This window comes from Hyperoodon ampullatus, assembly GCF_949752795.1.
Source record: "Hyperoodon ampullatus genome assembly, chromosome: 15".
Classification (NCBI taxonomy): Eukaryota; Metazoa; Chordata; class Mammalia; order Artiodactyla; family Ziphiidae; genus Hyperoodon; species Hyperoodon ampullatus.
The window spans coordinates 77,711,903-77,725,635 of NC_136928.1; the positions used below are offsets into that span (position 1 = coordinate 77,711,903).

A 13,733-nucleotide genomic window follows, 5' to 3' on the forward strand; every position below is an offset into this window, starting at 1 on the left:
TAGATATATGCTTTGCAAAGATTTTCTCCTATCTATGCCTTATCTTTTCATTCTCATACCTGTGTCTTTTGAAGGGCATACTTTATAAATTTTGATGAGGTCTAGTTTATCAATTTGTTTTTGTTGATTGTGCTTTTGATGTCATGTTAAGAAACTTTTGGCACAAAGATTTCCTCCTGCCATTTTTAGTAAAATTTTTAGTTTTACATTTTACAATCAGTTTCATGGCCCATTTTGAAAGTTCATTTTTGTTTATTGTTCAGGTATAGATTTTTTTTAAAATATCTGAATATTGCAGCATTATTTGTTGAAAAGACTGTCCTTTCTGTACTGAATTGCATTTGCATCTTTGCTGAATATCAGTTTTCCATATTACGGGGGCCTATTTTGGGGTTCTTTATTTTGATCCATTGATTGTTTGTCTGTCATTCCTCTAATAACCATCCTGTATTAATTATTATAGATTTATAGTAATTCTTAAAATTATTGTAGATATACAGGAAGTCTTAAAATTCTCTCTTTATCTCTGTCTCTTTCAACAGTTTACTATAGTTATTGATTTATGTGCCTTATGTTCCCTTCAAAATCATAAGCTTATCTAAGGCAAGTGTTACAGTCACCAAACATCTAATTTGGAACCTTACATATCATTGGCCCTCTCTCAGTAATTACTAAATAAATAATTTAGGAGGTTTTGACAATTTAAGTCTTAAACTTTCTTTACAGCTATAAACGATGGGTCAATATTTCCCATCATGTTGGCTCTAGTCAAGAACCTACTCTTCAGTAAGAAAGCCTCACTGTTGCTGCTAGATTACCTGCTGTCTTTCCACTGAATCCCTCAAATGCTTCTAAAGTCCTTGCAGTTAATTTCTACTTACGGCATTCTACTTACTGTGAATATGTAAGAGAGTACGGCCTCTTTTTTCAAGGTAGTCAACTTGAAATGAATCTTAATTATCTCATATATGCTACTATGGCTTGGCCTTCAGTACCTATCGAACTTTCTTATGCATATTCTAAATGGTGGCAGATTTCACTGACTGTCACAAATCAGGTTTTACTATCTTGAGTGCAATACTATTTCTCGCTGGAAAATACACCTCCATTCCAAAGCTGTAACTAATACATCATGTTTGTATTCAGGTATTTCCCTGTCAGTTTGCACACCTCTTGTATAGTGCCTCCAGTTTCTTCTCTTGGTTCTTATTTACTGCATGTATTCTAAAAAGACCTTTGGAGATAATGTCTTATAATTTATTTTAATTAGAACCTGTACTTAAGGCTAGCCATGTGTGAGAAAACATTAATACCATCTGTCCCAGTGTTGCTGGCTTCTAGAAGAACAGCTGGGCTGTGAAAACTTGAATTCAGCTAGACCGTGCCCAGGTCTGATTTTATGAAGCTGGTGCAAGATGGGCACTCACTTTTTCAAACATTTTGCTACTTTTCTGTCTGCGAGCCAAATTTGAAAGAGTCCTTTAATTCTTTGAAGCCCGCCCAAAGAGTTCACATACCAAGGTCTAACTAATGGAAACACTTCAGGGATTATCCTTGAAGACTTGCAAATATATCAGTTTGTTTTGTGTATTTGCATGCTGCAAAAAAAATGTATTCTCTTAAGCTTTAATACATATCAGATATAAATAATTGTTCATTTTGTGTAGCAAATAGAAAATACTATAAGCAAATGAAGCGTATGGTTATTACTAATTTTAGGTGAAAAAAATTCCTGAAGATTAGAATTTTTGCAGGAAAGATCCCAAATGCATAATTTTTCCGTAGCAATACTATTAAACGCAGTCTATTTGCCCTGTTTTTAATGCATAAGAAAGACAATGATGCGTGGAAAAGGAACACCCATTTGGTATTTGACAAACAGAAAACAAAACCAAACCTACCCTTTTCAAACAATGAGATTCATGATTATGTAGAACTTCCAGACTAGAAAATAAACATAAATGATGATTCCAAACTCACATATATTCAACAAAGATGAACTTTTGAGAGAGGTAGAGAGAATTACAGCACATTGTCCCTCCTACTAGACAATATTAGTGGTTGTGTATGTGACTACAGAAAAACAAACAGATGTGTTTGTGACTTCCAGATTCATCCATTCACACTTGTTGAATACTACTTTGTACCAGAAAAATATGGGGAGTGTCTTTTCATACATTCTAGTTTAAGTTAATTATCATAATATACAAAAAAGGAAACTGAAGCTCAAAGAAATTAAGAAATGTATTCAAATCCATACAGGTAACTGAGCTTGTTTTTATACTCAGGAAAAACCTTGTTTCATTGTCTGTGTTTTTTCAAAATTAAACTCATCCCTTCCTTATCATTCTTTGAGATTCTCTTTAAGTGAGAAAGCTGAAATTCAGGAATGTTAAATATAGTCACACAGCTAATATGTGACTCTCTGTGACATTGTTAACAACACCGTTTCCCCTGTTGCAGGAGAATCTGAACCACTGATTCTCTAACTCTGTAAGTCTGGATACTAACATGAAATGGTATTTGATCAACTAGATAGTGTAGGCATCACTACTTCATCTCTGATTGGTAAATTGCTCCTAGAGGAACTGTGTAAATGAACTAGAAAATCTGGTAGGGGCTTGAAGCTTTGGCTTTCCCATGTGTGGTCACTGGCTTATTCTTGAGGGGACCCTGAAAACTATGCCTGTGGAATTATTACAAAAGGTATCAGCTCGGTGCCTTGTGACCACCTAGAGGGGTGGGATAGGGAGGGTGGGAGGAGGGAGACGCAAGAGGGAAGAGATATGGGGACATATGTATATGTATAGCTGATTCACTTTGTTATAAAGCAGAAACTAACACACCATTGTAAAGCAATTATACTCCAATAACGATGTTAAAAAAAAAAATGTACTGACTTTTGTGGGGAATGGAGCTTCTTCCTAAGCCAGATAGGAACTGCAGCTACCGTACAGGGCTTGTCGTACCTGGGCTGGCACCTGGGCTGTCGCCTGGATGGGAGAGAACCCCCGCAGTGCTCTATCCCAGGCTCTGTGGACTGCTGCAAGGAGTCCCACTGAGAGGAACCACTGGGGCTGTCCGGCTGGCCAGCTGTGCTCCCCCCTCCAGACTCATGCCAGGTGTGGCCTCTGTTGCCCTCTGGGTCTGCATGTGTGGTTGAAGTTAAGAACATACCCTGCTGGTGACTGCAGAGTGATGAAGCTGGAATTTGAAACTCATTCTCCTGTCTCCAAGTGCTTTTTCTGCTATATCACAGCTGCTTTATCTGTGCTTTACTTTACCTTAGAAACTCATAGCTTGTTTATCTTTGCCATTATCCGTTTTGTGTCTAGGCAGCCTATGGCAGAGGCAACTCTGGCAACATCTCTGGCATTGATGCGTCGCTGCCTAACTTTTCCCTCTATCTTTTTTTTTTTTTTTGCGGTACACAGACCTCTCACTGCTGTGGCCTCTCCCGTTGCAGAGCACAGGCTCCGGACGCGCAGGCTCAGCGGCCATGGCTCACGGGCCCAGCTGCTCCGCAGCACGTGGGATCCTCCCGGACCGGGGCACAAACCCGAGTCCCCTGCATCGGCAGGCGGACTCTCAACCACTGCGCCACCAGGGAAGCCCTTCCCTCTCTATCTTTAATCAAAGTTTTTTTTCCTGGAAATTCAAATGAGATCTATTTCTCTTGATCATCTGGGAGCTGTGTGGCGTATAGAATAGTGGTACCAATTTTTTTTTACGTTTGACCAATTGAAGAGAGCAATTTCATGAATTATTTTCTTTTTTACCCCCAGGCAGCCTCCTGTCAGTGAGTCTCATTGGAGAATGTTGCTGCAAGACATGTTAACTATGCAGCAGAATGTTTACACCTGTCTAGACTCTGATGCTTGCTATGAGGTAACTCTACATATGTAAATATTTCCTTTTAATTTTGTAATTTTGGTTGTTACATTTTGTTGATTGGACACAAGATGATGACCATAAGCTTCACTGTAAGTAATAGGATTGAATTATTGAATAATATTCAATAGCTGGTAATTGAGTGGTGCTTTAGAGCTTGAGCACTTTCATACATAACTTCTTATCTTCTTTGTTCATTGCAACACCATTTATTTAGTGGGTTAATTCTCAGCTGGAAAACTCCGAATCGTACTTGGATCCTCTCTCTTCCATAGTTTTGGTTGTCACTAAAATTTGCTTCATGTGCCTGAGAAAAGTCTGTCAAATCTGTCCTCTCTTCATCTCTGCTAAATTGTTGTAATCCTCCAAATCCTCCAAACTTGTTTCCCTACTTCCATATCTCTTCCTCATTTACACGGAAGAGAGTATTCTTCTAAAACAGACCTTTTCATGACACTCCCCTTCTTAAAATGCGCTGCTAAATAAAATAGATAAAATACCGTATCTACAGTTAGAAAGTAACCGTATTCCTTAGCCTGGCATAGAAAGCCATGGCAGATTCCAGCCACCCTGTCCATTCTCGCCTCTGACACTCCCCGCCATGTGCCCTGTGCTCCAGCGGTGCCAAATCTGTCATGAATTCCTCCACTCACGATACTGTTTTCTGTTTCTGTGACTTTGTACGCATTATTCCCTTTGCCTGGAATATATTCCTCTTTTTTAAATTTGAAAATTGCTGATAACTTTTAGGATTCAGCTCACTAATCATGCCCTCTAGGATGCCTTCCTTTGCCCTTTGATATAACTTGTCTCTATTACAGCCTTTCTTTCGAATGCGATGACTTGTTCGTTTCTGTGTGTGTTTCTTCCCTTTGGTCATTAGCTCCTAGGTAGGCATTATCATATCATGTTCATCCTCAGCTTCCCCAGGGCATATTATAGTGTCTGGAACATAAAGGATACTTAAGGATGGTGAGTTGACTAGGAGTGTAACTTAGGAGAATTTAATCCTTATTTTGGAAGGTATGTGTATTACCACCAAATTACTCATGCTTTGTATGGAAAAATGATCCAGCTAACCCATCTTTAATGAGATACAGTTTAAAAGAGGGTTCCCATTTGAATTTGCCTATCAAACAAGCCAGATCAAAATCGTGTAGAATATTTCTTGTGTTGTTCTGCCCTGACATCACGAGGCATAACCCGTTGATAAAATGAGAGTTATAAAATAGGTCTCTGTTTTGTGAAATTAGTTGGTATTTTAATTTAAGGCAGTTTTAACAGAAGAGCGCTAATATAGACTGTTGAGAAATGAATGGTTTTATATTTGAACTTCAGGTTTTTATGTGCTTGATGAGTGTAAAGTTTATATTGATGATTACACTCTCAGACCATGTACAGCTGCCAGTAACTTCACCTTTGTATCTAAAGCAAAACTTGAAATTCAGTTTCAGGAGAAAATAATCTATATGCACATGGGGTTCAAAATCTTACTGTCATTAGTAACACTGCTAGAAGTAGTGTTTTTAAAGTGGGAGTAGCGTTATTTCCTGGTATTTTCTGATTCTGATTGAAAAATTAGCAGTAAGTATATTACACTTGAACTCGCTCCTGTGTAGAGTAGTCTGTCATAACAACTTGACGTAGTAAATTGTTTTAGTTATATCTTAACCTTTGTATTAGGCTTTGATATTTTAATGACTTCACGCCATTAGTCTTTCTCCTTTGAGAAAACATTTGAAAGCATATTATAACTGTCCTGAACCGATTCTAGAAGATAATACAGATTTGGCAAACTTACATTTTAAAATATTTTAGTGATGTTTAAATTAGGCTATATTGTCTTACTGACCTGTGGCCATTGTATTAGGTTTTGCTGTCATTGGAAAATAATTTTAAATCTCATTGGCATAATTTTGATAAGGTGCAAGATTTCTATACAGCCTGTAGAGCAGAAATCTATATCGTTCATTTCAGCAAAACCTTTAAAATATTAGAGTGTGTGAATTTTATTTTTCAGTATTGGGCATTGACTCTTTATGGCTTACCTGAATAAACCAAAGGAATAGAGAAATTGTTACATCTAAGTCATTTTGGTCACGTGGAGCAAGCCATTTTCACCTGTCATATAAGCGATTAGGGTTACTCACTGATAATTCGCTTTCTGTCACAATATGGATTTTATAGCAAATCTCTCATAGGTATTAGTAATTTTATCCTTATCAGTCATTTTAGGAAAGGCCTGTCTAAAAATGTCTTCTCCAGAAGCCTAGAAACAAGTGAAAATAAGGGGGTCCTATGAAAATTGGGTAGCCTTCCTAATTGTAAGGAAACTCTTGCTTCTCCATGAAATCTGCTTTTTATCTCTTGCTTCTTTTTCTGTGTTATCCTCATCCAACAGTGGCATGATAGGAAAGAACATTTTTGGCAGAAGTTCTTGTGCTACTTATATATTGACGCTATTAGTGTGGGTTTAAAGGGAGCTCTTTAATAGGACTTTTTTGGAGTAAGTAGATAATCTCAATTATAGAATAAATTTTATGTTAATTGATGCTATTAGTTGCCTTGTAAACTACAGTGACATTTGCATAACTGCCTTCCATCAGAGGCTTTTGTTTTATTTAAATAGTTTTTAAATTGCAGATTAGAAAAAAATGTTATGTAGTGTATTGTAATTCTAGTGACTAGGTGTAAGTAGAACATTTGTAGCTTGGGTGTTTAGTTTATGAGACTGACTTCAGATGCTTTAAACAGTCATTAATTATGTGTATCGTATTCAAAGATTTTCTTTTAAAAAATTGAAATGTTATAAATACTTTAAGCAGAGTGTGTGACAGTATGTCTAATGGATCCTGTTTTTAATAAGTATGAACTTTGGATATTTTACTCAAGTATTTGTTGTAACACATTAAAATATTATGCTTACCATTGGTTTGTTCATTTAAACTATTTCTTCTTCCTAAAAGGGGGATTTTTTTATTGAGGTGCGCTGACATTCACATAACATAATACTAACCATTTTAAAGTGTGCTTCATTGTCATTTAGTACATTCATAAATATTGTGCAACCTCTACCTGTAGGATGGATATATTTTTTAAAATTTATTTCACTTGGGTATCAGAGCCTCCATTGTGTCAAGAACTGAGTACTCCCTCTTTAAGCACTAATTCCAGTTTCTTCTTTTTCCCAGATATTTACAGAGAGCCTTCTGTGTTCCAGTCGCCTTGAAAATATCCACCTGGCTGGGCAGATGATGCACTGCAGTGCTTGTTCAATAAATCCACCAACTAGTGTAGCCCATAAAGGAAAAACCCAGTACAGGGTCAGTTATGAAAAAAGTATTGACTTGGTTTTGGCTGCCAGCAGAGAGTACTTCAATTCTTCTACCAACCTCACTGACAGCTGCATGGATCTGGCCAGGTAGAGGAACTCTGTATCCTCCGTAAGAGGGAGGGGGGGAAGTCAGAATATACAAACTTCATTGTTGGTTTTATTCTCTACCTCACAAAATATGTTATCACAAGTACAGATTGCCTCTACTATATGGGGCACCATTATTTATTGCTTGAATATAGAATGAAAACTTAATTACATCATAAGTATTCATCAACTTTCTTGTGACCCTTTTTCTCTAGCACACTTTCCCACAGTCATTCTAGATGATTATCTATAAGGTTATACTTTTCTACTATTGGAAGAGATTCAAGTGGTAGCCAGCAAATTCAAGTTCTGGAAAATTTCAACACATTAGGTCGTGTCTATATGCTTTACATGGCTTCCGCTCTGATTAGATGATAAAGCTCAAAAGTCCCTTCCAGGTGGAAATTTCTGGACTCTGAATTCTGTTCCTCTCTTAGCCTGTTGTACAGGAAAATTTGTGTTCCTCTTTTTACTATTGATTCTTAGGAGCTTTTTTTGCATATGGGACACGTGCCCTTTGCCTCTCTTAACGGTTAAACTGTGTTGCCAAGTTTTAATAATATACAGTTTATCTTTCAAATGGCTGTTTGGAATTTTTAAAAAATTCGGTTGTTATTCTTTTTCCTGTCTTTTGTGTCATCCTTTGAAAGACCTTTAATTCCCAAGACCATTAAAATAGTTTTTCGTATTGTTATTTTACTACTTTGGTGGTTTTATTTTTGCATGGAAATTTTAGGCCCATTTGGAATTTATTTTGATGTAAAGATTGTGGTAGTTATTTACAGTTACTTTTCCCCTCAAATAACTGGTAGTTGTTTCAACTCTAGCAAAACTTAAAGGTAACTTTTTTCCCCCAGTGATAACTTACCACAGAAAGAATCATGTTTTCTCAAACCATGTTATTGAACTTGACAAAGTTGTTTAAAATAGTTAGTAAATTTTTTCCTTCTCTCCCAAGGGATAGTATTTCTATTTCAGATGATGAAAATATCAAATAGAACAACTGGGAGTTGTGTTTGACCTAAATCTTTTTGACAGATGCTCCTAGAGATCATTTTTGAAACTACACAATACTTGCAGTATTTGCCTTTCATCTATCCCCTTTTCTCCTACAAGGACACACCTTAATTTTAAAAAGATGTCGTATGTCTATAATGTGGCACCAAACTGATTGAGACCTGTGAGCCCAGATGTATTTGAAATAGAAAATAGCCCATCCATTCTTATTGATTAAATTACTATTTATTTACTAGTTTTTTTTAATTGAGGAAGCAGTACATCCACAAGATACAATATTTAAAAATACACAAAGGATAGATATGGAAGATGTCTTTCTCCTCATTCAAGTTCCTCTAACTTTATCCCTCAGTTATATTTTTAATCAGTTTCCTGTGTATCCTTCTGGAATATCTTATTAAAAGTTACCCCCTTCTTTCTTAAATCAAAAATAAGTGTCTACTACTTGTACCTATCTTTCTGTGTCTTGTTTTATTCACTTAACGATCTATATTGTGGGTTTTTCCATGTGAATACATATAGGTTTGTTTCATTCCTTTTTGATGGTTGTAGACTATTCCATTGTTTGACTTTTATACAATTTATTTAATTAGTTCCTGATTTAGTGTATTTTATTTTAAAAAGACTGTGGTAGTGAACATCCATAATTATGTCTGGGCATGTGAGAGCCTATCTGTAGTGTAAATTCCTAGAACTGGGATTCCTGGGTTCAAAGTGCAGTTAGAATTTTGGTAGGTGCCACAAATAGGTTGTATACTGTTTATCCTTGAACCAGTAGTAAGTATGTGTTAGTGCTCATCTGACTTAAATCCCCAAATTTTGCAAGAGCAAGCTAGGCCTATATCTGTCGCTTGGTCATGTAGGTAGATCCTGGGGCCTAGATATTTTCATGTCATGGTCCATGATTTTAGCATTGTTAGCTCTTCATGGCCTGATCTCTACCTGCCTTTCTAGTCTCATGCCCCACTGTTCCTCTCCATGCACCTTTCAGAAAATAGGTTTATTGTTATCTACAATATTTATTAAGTATACTTTCTCTGAATTTAAAAAAATTTGCTTAAAATACTCCATAGGTATCACAAATTTGTAGATTATCAAATCACTTTCATCTATATTTATCTCAGTACTACATCACCAACTGATTGTTTCTGATCAGAAAAATGTCTCTTGTGCAGTTTCTTAGGTTATTCCTTTTCCTTTGAGAGACAAAATTGTGACCGAATCAAGACATTTCTGTTTTCCATAAAAAAATAACTGGAAATTAACTGTATTCCCTTTGTTTTTTTAATCCTTTTTACATGATCATTATCTTTTGAGTCAACAGTGACCAGAGCACTAAACCCAGAGCTAACGTGTCTTGCTTTATACTGTGATACCTTACGCACTATCAGCATAACCCTGCGCAAATTGCTTCACCTCTGAGCTTCAATTTTGGCTTCCTTAAAAAGCAGATGGTGATATTTGCCTGTCTCACAGGCTTGCTGTGAGGATTAAATAAGATATCAGAAAGCCTTTAGCAGAATACCTGGAAGGAAGTTGGTTTTTGATAAATGTGTTGGATCTCTATGTTGTTGATCATAGAAAGGCAACTTAGCTGAACATATGTTACTTTTCCTTTTTAAAAATGAATTTCTCCTAGGTGCTGCTTACAGCTGATAACAGATAGACCCGCTGCCATTCAAGAAGAGCTAGATCTTATCCAAGCCCTGGGGTGCCTCGAAGAATTTGGGGTAAAGATTCTGCCTTTGCAAGGTGAGTTTTCTATTTAGTGTTGCACTATTATTAACTTATTTTGCATTAGCTCACTCGTGTTCCTTTTTAGGTTTTTAACTAAAGAGTACTTTCGGTCATTTAGTCCATTAGCAATAGGTTCCGCCCTCTGTCCCATTTCTCAATAACAGTACAGCAGTGAGGCTATTGGATAGAAACAAAAATAGAAATTGGGAATATGGATGAGAGTTTCAGGTTTACATCAGTTTTGGATTGCAATTTATTTATTTGCTTCAGTTGTATAGATTTAGAATTAGCTATAAATGATAATAGTTTATTTGTTTTTATGCTTACTGTAGAATATTCTTTAATTAAACAGATTTTTTTTTTTAAACAGCCGGAATGACAGGAAGTTGTTGTTTAGAATTAAATTACTAGCAATTTGTTAACATTGCTCAAGTTCTTTTACCTAAAGGTAGAAGTCAGGTTAGTACCAACTCAAACAGTCCTGCTGTTACACAGTCACCTGTCCTATCAGGACAGTGGGCGTCTCCCAGTGTCCTGAACCTTACCTGATAAGAAGGAGGTAGATTTTCAATCCCAGACCTCACTGCCCTAAATGAAGTGGGTATGCTTGGTGATTAGCGGTATGCTTGGTGATTAGCTGTATGCTTGGTGATTACGGTATGCTTGGCTAGTTTCCATGTAATCTCTTATCTTTATTCTTAAAAAATATATATTTTTACTATTTATTTTTTATTGAAGTATAGTTGATTTACAGTGTTGTGTTAGTTTCAGGTGTACAGCAAAGTGCTCTTATCTGTGTTCTTAACTCTGGAAACGGTTGGAATTGGGAGTGGGGGAGGCATAACTAAGTTCCTTCCATCTCTCTGGTTTTTGATAAAGTTTCATCAGAATTGTGTGTGTGTCTCTCTTTTTCTTTTCTAAACTTCTAGTATCTTCGGTCAGTGATAGCCTGTTAAAGGTTCCTTGGTGTCTTTGTCTTCTGAGGTGCTTTGAGTCAGGTGGATCTTAGGGAATATGAGGCAGGAGAGACATTCTCATGTTTTCATGTGGATTTCCACTGCAGTTTTACTAAAAATTAAAGTTCTGCTTGTCAGACAAATTTATTAGACTTTTAAAAGGTCATATTACTATTACCTTGAATATCTTTGCTTGACAGTAATTTGTATGTGATTTATAAATAGCCTGCAACATCTGAAACAACTGTGTTCAAGGTGACTGTTAAATCACTAGAAAATTCTATTCACTTGCACCATTCATGTAATTTTTGAGCTCAAAGCTTCTTAAAATTGTGAGGATTAATCAGAGTTACCAAAAAACATTTTCAGTTTATTCTCAAATATCTTAAATTATTAACCACCTCCCCCGAAACACTTACATTTTTAATTGAAGATTTCAGTCACGAGAGAGTCCAGAGCACTGTGAAACTTTTGTCTTTCTTATCTCTTGTTAGGTCAAGTCATTATAGCTTTGACTCTGTGTGTGTGTATATTTTAGCTAGTTATTTAATTCAAGCAGATTGATAGAATACAAAAAATGGTTTCCCAAATGCTATTAAAGTTTGAAAATTACATTGCGCTCTGATTTTTCTTCGGTGCTCAGTTAGCAATATTTGCACATCAGCTGATGGGTTTGAATATCTGCAACCAAACTGTAGGTTCTGAGAAATTTCCTGACTGAGGAGAGTCTTAAGGAAGACTTTCTTTCATGTTTTGACAGCTTTTCAGTTTGATATATTAATTTGGAATTTCCTATTAGAATGACTTCTGGATGTGGAGATGGAATATTCTTTTTGTGTACAGTTTGTTGTATTTATGTCACAGATAAAATTTAGGTTTTAGTATTCATCAATGATATTGGACGAACAAAGTAACTTGATATTTAAAGATTTATGGTCCAGGTATTTTTTACTGTAGTCAGTGTACAGTAGTTAATTTGTCACTTTGCTTTGTTGTGAAGCCGTCTTTGCCTACACTCCAGGAGTCGCTGCACCTCTCAGCAGGTGAGGGCTAGTGGTACTAGATAAGTTATAATGCATGAGTTCATAGAAAACAGGATTACAAATATCCTATAAAAAATAATGCCTCGTGTAAGAATCGCCTATGATGTGTTTGTGTGTGTACATATGTGTGCTTTTCCCCATATCTTGGGTGTTTATGTTGTGTAAATTATTCTTAGTATTCAAGTGAACCAATTTAGGATATTGTAGTTATCCCTGTGTTCTTTCTACAATAGAGTAAGTTGGTCTTCCAGACTTACAGCGTTGCGTCAAGCCCAGCCGGGAGCCCATTTTCCCACTTATTGCTGAGTAACTGGACACGTGTCTTACCTTTCTTTGTGTTTAACTTTTCTCATTTACAAAATGAGCGTAGTAATGAGTACCTTACAGAGTTGCTTATAAAGATTAAGTCTGTATGTTTGTAGTGCCTGGGATATAGTGAGAGCTCTCTAAGTATCAGCTGTCATTTTACTACCTTCCTTGGAGGTCCTCTTAATGATGGCAGAATTAGAGTGGTCTTACCTGCTTCCTCCTTCTCCTTCCCTCCCTCCCTCCCTCAGTGTCCCTTCCTCCTCCTCCACTCTCCTTTCCTTACATTCAATAAAGATTAGTTTAGGCACTTGTATTCCAGCAACCAGAATAATGCAGGGGTACCTCTTGCCTTTGAGGGCCTAGTATACTGAGAGGCGTGACATGCAGGCCTGATTCTGTCTTGTTGGGTTTAAATTCTGATTCAGCCACCTTGAGGTGTGTGATCTGTGGCAACTTAATGGCTTTGAACTTTACCTTCCTCGGTTGGAGAATAGTAAAATATTCCCTGGACAGTCCTGAAAGTTATATCTTGAACACTGAGAATCCGTATACTAGAGAATCCAATACTTAAGCATTTCTGTGAATATGTTAGTAATAATAATAATAATTGAGTGATTTTTAAGTTCTAAGTATACTTTGCATGTAATTATTAATCCTTGTACATACCCTGTGAGGTAGTGACTGTTATTGTTTTCATTTTTCTAGATCAAGGCACAGAGAGGTTAAGTAGCTTACTTGTGGTCACACAGCTAGTTAGAGGTGGAGCTAGGTAGTCTGTCTGGCTCGAGAACTTGCATATGTAACAGTAAACAATACTCTACTGATGAGGAGGAGTGAAAGTAAAAGATTCTTTGAGAAGGAAGCTCTGACCCGTGCTCTCAGTCATCAGCTGAGTGACTTGACCTACACATTATCTCCTTCCTCGCCTGTATGGTCCGATGTGTCCTTCTGCAACTTCATGAGGAGTCGTATATGTTCTGCGTCTTTGATGCCCTTCCTGAGCGACCGAAACTGAAATTTTTTTTTTTTTTTTTTTTTTTTTTTTGTGGTACGCGTGCCTCTCACTGCTGTGGCCTCTCCCGTTGCGGAGCACAGGCTCCGGATGCGCAGGCTCAGCGGCCATGGCTCACGGGCCCAGCCGCTCCGCGGCATGTGGGATTCTCCTGGACCGGGGCACGAACCCGCGTCCCCTGCATCGGCAGGCGGACTCTCAACCACTGCGCCACCAGGGAAGCCCGAAACTGAAATGTTACATCTGTGTTTTGCTGGGCCTGTGCTGTCCCTTCCTCCTAAGGTTGTTATGAGACTGTTTGCCGTGTGGGTACCTGGTCAATAAATGCTTCTTATGTCTGAGATGGG

The 13,733-nt window shown here is 37.1% G+C and overlaps 1 protein-coding gene across 3 annotated transcripts in view; it reads left to right on the forward strand.

Annotated features, from left to right (window-relative positions):
* Positions 1-13,733, forward strand: part of NBAS (NBAS subunit of NRZ tethering complex) — a gene marked incomplete at its 5' end in the record, with an annotated part of 354,840 nt that overhangs the window by 166,160 nt on the left and 174,947 nt on the right. For all 3 annotated transcript variants that reach the window (XM_079721535.1, XM_079721536.1, XM_079721537.1), the window contains 3 exons: positions 3,786-3,888; positions 7,083-7,312; positions 9,969-10,081. In XM_079721535.1, the coding sequence (XP_079577661.1) occupies positions 3,786-3,888; positions 7,083-7,312; positions 9,969-10,081 (446 nt within the window). The remainder of the gene's footprint in view (positions 1-3,785; positions 3,889-7,082; positions 7,313-9,968; positions 10,082-13,733) is intronic.